The sequence below is a fragment of the Gaeumannomyces tritici genome, assembly GCF_000145635.1.
Source record: "Gaeumannomyces tritici R3-111a-1 unplaced genomic scaffold supercont2.3, whole genome shotgun sequence".
Lineage (NCBI taxonomy): Eukaryota > Fungi > Ascomycota > Sordariomycetes > Magnaporthales > Magnaporthaceae > Gaeumannomyces > Gaeumannomyces tritici.
In genome coordinates, this window is record NW_008804547.1 from 1170259 (window position 1) to 1182766 (window position 12508).

Consider the following 12508-nt stretch of genomic DNA (forward strand, 5'->3'; position numbering starts at 1 on the left):
GGGCTCACGAGTGTAGAGGACGGGGGCCTCGTCGAACTCGGCGGCACCGCGCTTCTTGAGCTGGGCGTCCACGCCGGCGACTTGGAGGCCGACGTTGGCGGCGGGCTTGATGGCTTTGTTCCAAGCAGTCTTTAAGCCACCCCCAATCTTATTAAAAATGCTCTTGGGCTCACGGGCGTAAAGGACGGGGGCCTCGTCGAACTCGGCGGCACCGCGCTTCTTAAGCTGGGCGTCCACGCCGGCGACCTGGAGGCCGACGTTGGCGGCGGGCTTGATGGCTTTGTTCCAGGCAGTCTTCAAGCCACCCCCAATCTTATTAAAAATGCTCTTGGGCTCACGAGTGTAGAGGGCGGGGGCCGCGGCGGCGGGGAAGTTGCTGCGGATGGCGATATCGCCCGACAGCCCTATTGGGGCACCAGCGGCCGAGCTGACCAAGAAGCTGGCCAAGACGACCTGGGCGATCGAGGTCTTGAGGAGCTGCATCTTGTTGCTTGGGCCTGAAAGGAAGACTGTTGTCGATAGGTAGTTGTTTGTTTGGTTGGGAGGTTCGGTGGAAAGACGCGGCAGGTGGCAGCAAGGATGATGGTAAGAAGGATAAGAGACAAGAAGGAAAAGACAAAAGGAAAAAGACAAAAGAAAAACAAAAGGAAAAAAGAGACAAGAGACAAAAGGAGAATGTGCCCGATGGTGTGGTGAAGAAGGAGGGAAAGGGGAAAGCTGATGATGGTGGAAGGCCAGCTATTTATCCTCAACCTTCTTTGATAGAAGCCACCATACAAGTGCGGCCATCACCAGCCGGCTCACTGCTATTTCCGACCAACCCGCTGCCGAGCAAATCGCTGGAAACGTGCTTTGACATTAGGGTGTGATCTCCTCGAGTCCCACAGCCCGGCGGGTGGCGGCTGTGCGTCCTTGGCGAACTCCATTCCCAAGCCCACCAGCCTGATTCAAGATCTCCCCCCCAGCCCGTTGGCGTGTACACCTGCCTTACCTACCTAGAGGTGCATAGGTAGGTACCTACCATCTGCGAGGGAAAGAAAGGATAAAAACCCACCCAGTAACAGGGGGGTTAAAACTGGAGATCACAAGGGTAATGAAAAGGGGGTCACGTAATGGCATAAAGTCACTGCCATTATTGAAGTTGGTGAAAGAAAGAAAGAAATCGAGAAAAGCTTTTAAAGGACGAAAAATTCCCGAAGTCTCGTAACATACCAAAACCTTTGCGATCTCCAGTTTCAAACCCCCTGTTACCCCCTTGTTACTGGGTGGGTTTTTGTCCTTTGTTTCCCTCGCAGATGGTAGGTAGGGACTTTACTCTCGCGCTCAGTCCCTCCGCGATGATTGCTAGATTAGGTCCGACGAGTGCGGTGGCTCTGCGAGTCGAAATAGGCCGGTGGTGTACTACTGGTGGATTCGCGTGCCACTGGAGCTCGCTGCTCCAGCCGCTTGAAACATTGGTGATGGAGATCCCAGTCTTTTGAACCCCCCGGGACAGAGAATGCGCGTGCTACTTTTTCCCCCCTCTCTTTCATCCGTTCTGCCTTTCTGATCCAGGAGAGTCCGCTCTAGAACAAGCGTCGGACACGCGTGAGGGGGTTTCGGGGCGCCTTCAGGCGGCCGCCGGCGTAAGCCGCCCACTGCCGTTGGACCTGGAGCAACCTCACTGCCCCTCCTACCGGTGGGACTGCGATGCCGATCAGCCGGTCACTGTCCTTTGAAGGAGGACCTACCTACCCGCACCTAGGGGATACATTCCGATGCACGCGGCTATCGCGCTTGCGCTCCGAGGTTTGGCCCACGCAAGCCGCAGCGCGCTTCCCACCCGTGCGTGCTATTTTCACCTTTTCTCTTCCACCCCGGACCTTCCCAGCTAGGAAAACGTCAACCGGGACCCATTTCTTTGGCAGGAGGAGCCATGCGGGGGGCGGCGGCATAGCGTCAAATCACAAAAAGCTCGTGGTGGGCTTCTAACACGACCGGTGGTGCGCCAGCTCACATGCCCCCGTGGGGGAACGACCGCGCAGGGGGCCTTCGAGAAAAGGTTTGACGACAGGCGAGGAGGACCCGCAGCCTCTGCCACTACTCGTGCGGGCTAAAAGTGCGGTGGGGCAATTCGACGTTTTCGGGGCAATTCGACGCTTTTTTTATGCCATTTTTCCCCAGCCAAATTTAGCTGAAAATCAATGTATCGCTGAAAAAGGTAATAATTAGCCAAACTCCTGTAGGCACGGTGCACAGCCAAACTCGTAACTCCCCTGTGCACCATGCAAAAAGTAAGTGAGCGGCCCATTACCTTTTCAGCGATACATTGATTTCCAGCTAAATTTGGCTGGGGAAAAATGGCACAAAAAAAGCGTCGAATTGCCCCGAAAACGTCGAATTGCCCCACCGCACTTTTAGCCCGCACGAGTAGTTTGTTTGGTGCCTCGTGTTTTGTTTGGACGCTTGAAGCTTGGCGCAAGCGGGTAGGTAGGTACCCTCGGGCATGCGAGGCTATTTTGGTCACTCAGCACTGAAACATAACCGAATGTCACCTCCAAGGAGGAAAGAAAGAAGTCACGATAAAACTGCAGACATTACATTACGACTGCATTCTGCTGAAGTGCCACACCACCAGAAGACAAAAGCCACCACCCCACGGGATGGGCCGGTTTATCAAGAAAGAAAGAAAGAAAAAAAAAGAAAGAAAAAAAGAAAAGAAAAAAGAAAAAGGGCATCGAGCAGAGGTGTTTAAACTTTTTCTGCTAGGAGATCACCAAGCCCGCCGCCCCTCTTCTCCCCCTACCCCCGACGAGATAAACTCTTCCCACCCACCCCCCGCCGCCCAACGCCCATCATCCGATGCCAAGGTGTCATTGATCTAACAGAACGCCGCCAAGATGGGAACGGCGGGATAAACACTAAACACCCCCCCAAAATAGGAAGGTCTGCATCTACTGGCCCGGGGAGGGGAGACACGACTCGCGCCGTCGTGACTCCCAGGGTCGCAGCGACAGCAAGGTCGATCCCGGCGTCGACCTTCGCTGTGACGACCGACAGCAGTCAGAGCGCTCGCCACACCGGTATGCGGCACTATTGTAGTCGTCGTTGTTGCAGCTTTATGCTCGATGTATCTGCGGGGACCGCTCCTCCCTGCCTTCTGGAGGCGGTGGCGGCTGCGCAGAGCCCATGCCTTGTCAGCATCTCTACCTAGAGTGCCCGCGGATCTAATCCGCCTGTTGGACATTGGGTGGACGCAAAAGAGGTTGATCGGTTACAGCCAACGGGTTGCGGTGTACGGATATATGTGTTCTTCACAAGCAAGTATGGAAGGAGACAGACAGGGAGAAGACAAAGGGCTGTGAAAGCATAGAGTGCAAGGACGGAACAAGGATAGAGAGTATCGGAATATATAGAACAGGGGAGCTTTAAGTTTAAGGGCATGTACGGTAGGTAATTGGTAGCGGTTTTTTTTTCTGCTGAAGACATTTAATCCTGGGATATTTTCCAATAAAAGCAGGGTATTAAAAGAATCTCGATAACTTATTTAAATCCGCAAACCAAGCTGAGCAATAAACCAAGAACCGTCAATACCGCACAGTCCCCAACCGTCATCGATCCAGTCCCCAAGACAAGCTTGGGTTTCTAGTAGCTTAGGCGCTAGTGCTATCTTCCTTGACCTCTATCTTCACTTCGGTGTCGCCGTATCTTTGGGCGGCCAAGATTTGACCTCTATGCGTACGACAGTCAAGTTGAGAAATAAGAGAAAAAAAGGCATGTCCAGAAAGTTCTGTAGGAAGAAGGGATAAGGGGGAGGATACCAGAGGAAACTAGAAGAGAAAAGGTTTAGAATGGGTTGCAAAGCATCCATCAATGTGGTCGAAACGGTCAACAACGTGATACGTGCGGTCCATTGCTATCCCGTATGATACACCATATCTACTCTGCTCGAGATGGCCAAACAGCGATGTTATTAATCTTCGCGGCAATAATCTAGAGATGAATGAGCCGCTGCGCCACTTGATCTGCTGATACCATGGCAAGGGCGATAATGATGATGAAAGGTGCCAGATATTAGCCGACATATGTCGGAGTCTAGCCCGTGAGGTCGAAAGCCATCGCCTGTTCTCATCTGCCTTGTATGCGCCGAAAACACCGTTTCTCCTACTCCCACTGGTGCAATATCTTCGCAACAGGCTTAGCAATGTGAAGTGATAAGGATTCCGAACCGCTGATGGGGTTCACATGTGATAACAAACGAAAGCCACAAATCGCAGAGGCCGCTCGCCCTGTCTACTCAGTCCGAGTCGAACATGGGATCAAAATGCACCTTCAGGCACTTCTTGCACCTGACGCGCATGTCTTCCTCATCGTCCGAGTCTGGCCATTCGTCGATGTCGTCCACAGCGAAGCCGCGGTGTGGCTCAAACTCGGCCCACTCCCGCTTCTCGTCGGAGAAGAGTGATGTAGGAACCTGCTTCCAGATCATGCCGGTCTCCCAGAATGAGTGCTCGCCCTCGGTCTCGACCGGGACAGGCAGCGGGTCATAGTGCTCGTTGTTGTGATGGTGGTGGTGGTGCATGTCCAGGGGTTGCCAGCCGGGCTGGGACTCCAAGCCATCGGGAAGCCCATCCTCCGGTTCTGCACTGTTGTCAGCTGTTTTCTTCTGGGTGGGCCACCGAGGGCGGACGACTCTGCAACCGAACTGCGGTATCTTCTTGACTGCCTCGAGCCGACCGCCTCTCTGTTGCATGTATGACACGCCTGCATCGACGAAGAGGCCGTTGTCTCTAAGCATTTCCGACACATCAGAGGCCGCCCTGATTCCAACCATACAGCAGGGAAAGCCAGTGACAGTCAGCTCGCTAAGAGTGCAGGCGAGTTCGTGCGCCGCGATTTGGTGCAGGTCGTTGGCTGGAAGGTTTCGAAGCAGGCGCTGGGGGAAGTTGACCAGATCGATCCTCATCTTGTCGAGATTTGGCAGAAGGCGTGGGCGAGGGACGGCAGTGCCGAGATCCCTCTTCCTCTTTTTGTCTCTAGACTGTGCCGGCGGCTGGTAAGGCGGCAGGAGTGCGGTGAGGAAGTCGACAACCTGGAGCCAAGCATAGGACCGAAGACCGCCGATGGCGCCGCTGTGGCCCTTGGGTCGCTCGTTGATGGGGAGATTGAGGGCCCTCGGGAGGTTGGGGTGATCCCTCTTGGGTAGCGACAACGGACGGTTGTCGTCCTTATAGAAGCGAGCAATGATGCGAAGATTGATGTGCTTTATTTGGCTACGGATCTCGAGGGACAGACTGGCCATTCCGAGCAAAGCCTCAGGAGTGGTGAAAATGAAGGTGTTTCTGCTCCAGAGGACCTTGGTTGCCTCGACACGGAAAGCGCGCGAGACGGCCATTAGACCAATGGCAAGCCCAGACTTCGCACGGGCCTCCTTCGCCGTGATGCTCCGGTTGTCCGGTTTGGTCAGCGGGTCGATGATGGGGTCGGGGCTGATCATAGCAAACTCGATGATGCGGAGGAATATCTCTGGCGGCAGCCTGGCACCCTTGTCTGCGGCGCGGGCAGCGGCAGTGCGCGCGCGCGTGATAGTGCGGGCGAAGCGGTCGCGACAGCTGAGCTTGGCGTTGGAGGAGGAGGAGCCGTCGAAGAAATCCGCGCGGTGCGCAACGGCAGGCGACCAGCAGATGCCATGCTCGCGGAGCAGCCGCTTGAGATACTGGTTCTCCTCCTCAATCTTCCTGCGCTTCTCGCCTTCCTGATAGAACAGCGTGGCGCGGTCCACTTGGTCCCTGCAGTCCCAGGCGACGAAGCCGAGCCCAGCCATGGCGAATGCTGCGTTTGCTGGCGATAGCTAAGACGCAGTCTTCCGAGTCAGGGGGCCTCTCCCTAGTGAGATCAGCTGGCAATGCAATGCGGCAGCAGGTGGTCCCAGAGGCCGGACTCGGCTGCTGGGCTTCTTGGCGCAGCAGTGGGCAGTCGCAGTCGTGAAGATGGAGAGCCAGAGGCGAGGATGTGTATGCGTAGGCGGTCGACAGGTAAGAAGCGCTTGCTCCCCAAATCAATTGAGCGATCGCGGGGTTGGCTTTGAGCGAAGTTGAGCTTAGTTGAGTTCAATTAGGCAGTGGGTGCCAGCCGCATGACCTACCTGAGCGCACTGTGCTTTATGACGCATATCGTGCCTTCTCTAGGGGTTGAAAAAAAAGCAAAGAGTTCAGCCACAGCCAGGCACCCACTGTAACCGAAACAGCTGGCCCAATCACCAGCAAGACGGGAGGCTGAAGCCAGCGAGGACCGTGCCAGACGTGGAAGGAACAACCCCCAATGTGGCAGCGGCACAGGTCAGCCACCATGCAAACGCGGAAACTCATCAAGGGACATGCAGATTCCTGGCACAGCCATGTCAACTCGAGAACGTGATGTATTCCGAAAAAAAAATAAACCGCCCTGGTATTCTACCTTGTACATCCATGACTGGAGTCTTATAAGCCAAATGTCTGATCCTCAGCCACAACCTCACCCTTACTGGTCAACATTAGGGTCGAAGCCGGTGATGCTGCCGTCCATGGCCTTTTTCAGGTTGTCTGCAAAGGCCTCGTCGCGGAGCTTTGCGCGCGGGCCGCCAAAGTCCTCCATGGCGGTGTTGCGGAGGCCGACGTTGGGCCAGTTATCCCAGCCGACGAGCTGGCCGAGGAACCACTCGCCCGTGTAGTTCTCTATCGCGTCGTCCTTGTCGTTGGCGATGCGCCAGCAGTGCGTCGAGCCGCCGTCCTTGTGGTACACGACCTTGGGGCGCCCGTCCTTGAGCGGCGGCGAGTTGGTGGCCTTGTCGTACTTGCCGTGGCAGCTGGGCGCCACGCGCTTGACGTTGCCGTCTTTCACGAACACGACGACGTTCTCCCAGTCGTGCTTGTGCGCGGCCACGCCGTAGATGCCGCACACGATCTGGTCCTTCTCGAAGTAGTACTCGTACATGATGGCGCACCAGCCGTTGTTGCACCGGCTGCGGCTGTACAGGTTGTTGTTCTCGAGCCGGTTGTTGTCGCGGCACTGGGCGCGGAGGCAGTTGGGCGGCACCCCCTGCCCGGCGTTGAGCCCGCCGTTCTTCTTGCCGTCAGCCCCGACTGCCGCCGTGTAGTAGCAGCCGTCTTTGTCAAAGTCCGTGTACGGCTGGTACTTGTTCTCGAGCTCGCTGGCGCGCCCGGGGAGTGGCGTCAGGACGTCGCGCTTAGAGAGCGAGCCGCTGGCCTGATCTGGCAGCTTGTGGAAGTCGCGCTCCTGCACGACGGCGGGGTTGGCGGCCGCGAGGGTGGCGGTGCCGATGAGAGCCGCGGCGGCAGTGGAGATGGACCGCATCTTGGGATAAGGCAGTGGAAGGCAAGTTTATGTTGGTTATAAGTGTGATGGGTGTCGATGAATTCGCTGGTCTATCGTTATCTTTTGGAATGAGACTTTGATGATCTGGATGATATTTCGTGGCCAACTTGAGAGGTGCGCCCCCCCCCCCCCATCTTATATATCGCTTTTGCAACGTGCGGACCGTCCATCTAGATGACCACGCCCTGCGCTACCAACACGGCTTCTTCCTGCTACTTGGCATTGTGGCCTTGTTTAAAGGTAGCACTGTAGTGCACATCTCGCCCCGCGCGGCACGGGACTGCGCTTCCTACTCCTTCGGCTGGATGCAGACGGAGCGGGATTCTATTTTTCTTGGCTGCTAATTGGTCGCATGGAAAGCACAGCAAACTCGGAGTCAATCCTGCACCCCAATCCCGTCGCTCTCCCTTCTCGGGCCGTCATCCGCTTTTCGCGCATGAAAAAGGATCCTTGCGCTGCTAGAGGTCGCCTTGCAGCCGGGGCTTGCTCCACCGTAAGCACGAGCAAGGAGTACTTGCCAAAGAGTTTAGACCCTAAAATGGGGCAGCTAGCTTGGAATTATTTTCGAATCGGGACCCCGAACTATAATTGCAAAAGCCCCTATGTTGTACGAATGACCTCGTTGGAGTGGCAGATCCCTGCGATGGCTTCCTACCCAAGTTGGCCTGTAATCCCTCCATTAGGCAGCCGTTTTCCTCCCACCTAAACAAGGCACAGTGATTGGACAGCTCACAATCGACGCTCGTACAGCTGAACCTGGGTTCAATTTGTAGGTGGCTGAACAGAGCATCAGCTCAGACATACTCGGAGCCTCGCTCATGACGCAGTTTCCGGTGTAGCGTCGTTTTTTTGGGTAGGTCTCGCTCCCGCCGTCTCGGTCGAAGGTGTCGATGGTTTTGTAATAGAGCTCCTTCTGGCACTTCCACATGGCCGTGCTCTCGTACAGCACGAGGGACCTCCTGGAGACGGCGCACTCCTGCAAGGTCCACCGGCGGGTGTACCACCGGCTTGAGTTTGTTTCGGGCTAGCCGGTGCCGTACTCGACGTCTTCGAAGTAGAACGACGTGTCCTCGCAACGCCGAGGTCCCGAGGGCGATCCGATGCCCTTTATTCCCGCCTTGGCGTCGATGCTGCTTGCTGCTACGACTGTGAAGTACGCGTGCGCATCTATGGAGGTCATCCACGAGATGCTTTCCTCTTTGGCGCCGCCTTGCACGATGCAAAACCGGTCGACCCATATGTAGTGAACGTCAAGCTGCTTCGCGAAAAGAATGGCATCCCGAACCGTAGCCGGAAGGCTGTGGTGGGTGTGGGGGAGCTGACCGTCCTGTTGGAGTTGCCCAAAGTTGGCTTTAGTTGTGGCGAGCTGCCCGCTGGTGTCTCCCCAGACGTAGGACAAGGTGACGTACTGGTAGCTGCCCACGTTGCTGACGGTGACTAGACGCTGCCGCTGCAAGTCGGCCAAGGGGATGCGCGGCGGCGACGGCAGGAACTCTGACGGCTGAATGTGGTGACAGACGCCGTGGTGGCGGGAGTCACAGGTGGAGATCCAGGAGTGCAGGAGCTTGCTGCTAATGGTGTCCTGTCCCATGTTGCGGTAGAGTATCATGCTGGAGCCACGGCAGAATTCGCGTCCCAGATACACTCGCAGCTTTTTCCCGTCCCTCGGGCGCGCGACGGAACGATCCGGTGTCGGCCTGCCCCTCCGAGCACTGCACGTTAGCCTCTACTGCCTTTTTGCGAGTTTGAAATGGGAAGGTGGCGCATCCAAAGAGAGAACCGCACCGAGCTCCGCAGGTTGACCTCGGGGACGAGGTGGCGATCGGCAAGCATTCTTCATTCAATGGTGCTAAAGGGCACCTCATCGGCGCCGACAAGCTCCGCGAACCACCGCACTAGCTTCAGGCAGGACGGGCAGCTCGAGCTGGAGCTGAAGAGTTCTGTCCATAGGATCTCTGGGTACTTGAACTCTACTACATAGTCGCCATCCCGCCACTGGTGAAGGGCTTTGGCGACGCGGCCGCAAGGGCCAGACCTCTGCTTGCTCAGTGGTATTGTTTGCTCGCCTTCTTCGCTGGAGTTCTGATCCTTCATCGCGTGTAGAGAATCCTTGCAGCTGCCCCTCGGGGCACGATCAGGCTGTCAGACTTGGCTGCTGGCGGAAGTGAGGCAGCGGATGCCAAATGCCAATGTCGGATTGAAAGCCGAAGATACTTCCGAGGACCAAAGGCTGGTGTACAGATAGCCACATGATACAGTCTCGGAAGCATTGGGATAGGTATCCAAACCAGGTTCTTGTTATTGAGCTATCCTCCCCACAAAACCTACCATCCAGGTAATTATTTGCAACACGCGCCTTGGCGTCATCCCCTAGTGTCGTTACTCCCCCTTGGCCTTTGCCAGCATCTCCTGGGTGTACTCGGCTCCCGCTTGGAACCAATAGGCTCCGACGAGGAGGGACAGACCGCCAACAACGACGCAGGTGTAGTTCATGTTTGTAGGGTCCACAGGCATGACGTAGGGGAAAGAAAAGAAGACGATGGCGAAGACCAGCCAGCACACGGTGATGCTGTTGACGACAGGCCCAATCCGAGGACCCATGTGGAACACTCCCTACAGGTAAGCAGCGGCCATGTCAGATATCAAGTTCGGTTCTGGAGACGATACGCATATGTAGAAGCAGTAAAGCGTACCTTGTGCATGTTCCTGCGCCCGGTCAGCAGGTTCGTCACGATGGGGAAAAGGTACGAGATGTTGTTGATGGTCACGGCCGTGCCCAGCAGCGAGTTGAAGGCCGTGGACGAGCCGAGGTACAGGCACCCCAGGGCGGCGATGATGGCGGTGACGCACACCTGCGCGTTGAGCGGGATGCGCAGCGACGGGTGCACGCGCGACCAGACGCGCGACAGCGGCATGGCGCCGTCTCGCGAGAAGGCCCAGAAGATGCGGCCCGTGCTCAGCTGCGACGAGACGACGCAGGGCCCGAGGGCGACGAACAGGATGAAGGTCAGGCCGAAGGCGCCGCCGGCCGACCGCGTCACCTGCCGGAAGAGCTCGGCGAGCGGCAGGCCCGTGTTGTTGTTGGTGAGGGCGTCGAAGTCCTGGATGGAGAACATGAGGGAGATAAGGTAGGTGATGCCCGTGAAGCTTTGGGATGGGGTTAGCGTTTGCGTATGCTTGGGCGATACCTGTCACGAAGTTGTACATACAAAGCAATGATCAGGGTTATCGCAATAGCCAGCGGGGCATTGCGTGAGGGCTGAAGGAATCATGGCTGTTAGCTCGGCTGTCCCCATGCAGTAGCGATCCGAAAAAAAGGGGCAGATCACATACGTTGGGCATCTCCTCGGTAATGTGCGTGACGCCGTCGAGCCCTCCAAGGGAGTACAGCGGGTTCACGAGGCCGGTAATAAAGGCGATGCCCTGGTTCTCCCAGCCCGTCTTGTTGATCCAGGTCCTGAACACAAACTCGGGTGTCTGGTGCGTCGGGGCGCAAGCGACGACGGTGACGAGCACGGCGAGCCAGCCGATCTGTAGATAGAAGAGCGAGAAGCGGTTGAGGCCCGGGATGGCTTTGTTACCAAACATGACGACGGCGGCCGTCAGCAGGTTCAGCCCCTGGTAGACGACAAAGGTCTGCCACGTCTGGATCACCAGGTCCGGCATGTAGAGCGCAATTAGGGCCATGAGGATCTGGGCGTAGATGATGTTGGTCGAGGCCGTGGTGAAGATCCAGCCCAGGACGCTGAACCAGCCCGTGAAGAAGCTGAGCGGGCCCGTCAGCCGCTTGGGCGCCACGGCCGCGATCCAGTGGTACATGCCGCCCTCGCTGCGGTGGGTCCGGGTCAGTTCATCTGGATGTCGGCAGGACAGAGCAGGCGGCCACATACGTGGGATAGCTGGACACAAATTCGGCCAGGGACGCGCCGAGGAAGCACTGCAGAACGGTCACGAGGATGAAGCCGTAGATTACAGCGCCAGGGCCGCCGGCGCCGATTTCAGTAATCAGGCCGAGGCCGAGCCCCGTCCAGGAGATGGTAGTCGTCGACGCCAGACCGATGAGACTCAGGGTGCTGAAGTGACGGTGCAGCTCCTGCTTGTGGCCTGCTCGGACGAAGTCTAGGTCAGCAGACGCGCCGGCTCACTCCGCTTCACCTTCTCCGACCAGAGAAACACTCTTCCAAGCCGAGTCCGCCACCGTTACTTACCCATCTCAGCCAGCCGCACCTCGTCGGCGTTCATGGCGGCCTTCTCTGGTACCACATCGTCGCTCCGCCGCGGACTCGCGGGTTGGACCACTTCGGCCGAGCCCATGGTTGCTGCTGACTGCTGTGCTCTGTACTGGGAGAGAAACGGTGCAGTAGGAGGCAGTGTTGGTTGCGGGCGTAAAACGAGCAAAGTATTCCCTTGCTTGGCGAGAGGTGCAGCTCTCGACCAAGATCAGCGGGCTGCCGCAGAATGACTAGGTTCCTCGACTTGTTTTTCTAGACCCGAGGATGGGCGTGTCATTTGACGCGGCAACGACAAGGCCTATCTCCCTCGTCGGCCTACATCCCCACCCGAATCCTCCCCCCGGGTGCATGATAAGCGGAGATGGCTGTCCGACGGGGTGCAACAGAGATGGGGCGCCAATCAAAAGGCCGACTGCTCGCGTGGTCATGGTAGGGTACAGCTGCAGTGTTACCCCATTTTCCTATCTCGACGGGGAGGAAGCCGCGGTGAGCCCTCCGCACATTGGGCCTGCCACAGTATCTGCGGATCCAACAGTCCGGGGCGGGCTCGAGACCGAGGGACCGGATACCCACTGGCGAGCAGCACATGAGCAATCTGCGCTAGTTAGATTTAGGCAGGTTGAATAAGCTGTAAGCTGGACCCTCTTCAGGGCTTTTCGGCGGGTTGCCGACGAACTCAATCGTTCATGTCGCTTCTTTCACAGACTTGCCCACCCGTCGTCCCCAAAATGGCCTGCGGCCAGGCAAGAACTGGTGGCATTGAGAAGCACCCCGTCGAATTGTCCCGCGAGACTTCTTGGGCTGGCCGGCACATGCATGGCATTTCCGTAATCCCATGCCTGTTGTCCCAAACAAGCTTCCCTGGCGGATGCAGAATGCGGCTGCCGAGACGATCCGCCGCCTTGGTACGGGCCAAGCTTCCC

General features: G+C 57.1%; 5 protein-coding genes across 5 annotated transcripts in view; all 5 read right to left on the reverse strand.

The window, feature by feature from the left end:
- The window catches only part of GGTG_05486 (hypothetical protein), a gene marked incomplete at both ends in the record, with an annotated part of 1439 nt that extends 956 nt beyond the window's left edge, over positions 1 to 483 (reverse strand). Inside the window, one exon of the mRNA XM_009223289.1 lies at positions 247 to 483. Within this exon, the coding sequence (XP_009221553.1) occupies positions 247 to 483 (237 nt within the window). The remainder of the gene's footprint in view (positions 1 to 246) is intronic.
- A 3392-nt stretch (positions 484 to 3875) lies between these two features.
- On the reverse strand, positions 3876 to 6118 carry GGTG_05487 (hypothetical protein). The gene has a single exon (XM_009223290.1). It carries the CDS (start codon positions 5801 to 5803, stop codon positions 4277 to 4279), a length of 1527 nt encoding a protein of 508 aa, XP_009221554.1. The 5' UTR covers positions 5804 to 6118; the 3' UTR covers positions 3876 to 4276.
- Positions 6119 to 6495: 377 nt separating this feature from the next.
- GGTG_05488 (secreted protein) lies at positions 6496 to 7644 on the reverse strand. Its single transcript, XM_009223291.1, has one exon. It carries the CDS (start codon positions 7330 to 7332, stop codon positions 6499 to 6501), a length of 834 nt encoding a protein of 277 aa, XP_009221555.1. The 5' UTR covers positions 7333 to 7644; the 3' UTR covers positions 6496 to 6498.
- Positions 7645 to 8329: 685 nt separating this feature from the next.
- Positions 8330 to 9447, reverse strand: GGTG_05489 (hypothetical protein; the record flags this gene model as incomplete). The annotated part of the gene is made up of 2 exons (XM_009223292.1): positions 8330 to 9050; positions 9242 to 9447. The coding sequence occupies 2 exons, from the start codon at positions 9445 to 9447 to the stop codon at positions 8378 to 8380; spliced, it is 879 nt and encodes a 292-aa protein (XP_009221556.1). The 3' UTR covers positions 8330 to 8377.
- Positions 9448 to 9461: 14 nt separating this feature from the next.
- On the reverse strand, positions 9462 to 11915 carry GGTG_05490 (choline transporter). The gene is made up of 6 exons (XM_009223293.1): positions 11562 to 11915; positions 11244 to 11457; positions 10687 to 11182; positions 10563 to 10612; positions 10047 to 10500; positions 9462 to 9966 (listed from the first exon to the last, which is right to left on the reverse strand). Exons 1-6 carry the CDS (start codon positions 11665 to 11667, stop codon positions 9733 to 9735), a joined length of 1554 nt encoding a protein of 517 aa, XP_009221557.1. The 5' UTR covers positions 11668 to 11915; the 3' UTR covers positions 9462 to 9732.
- Between the last annotated feature and the right edge of the window lie 593 nt (positions 11916 to 12508).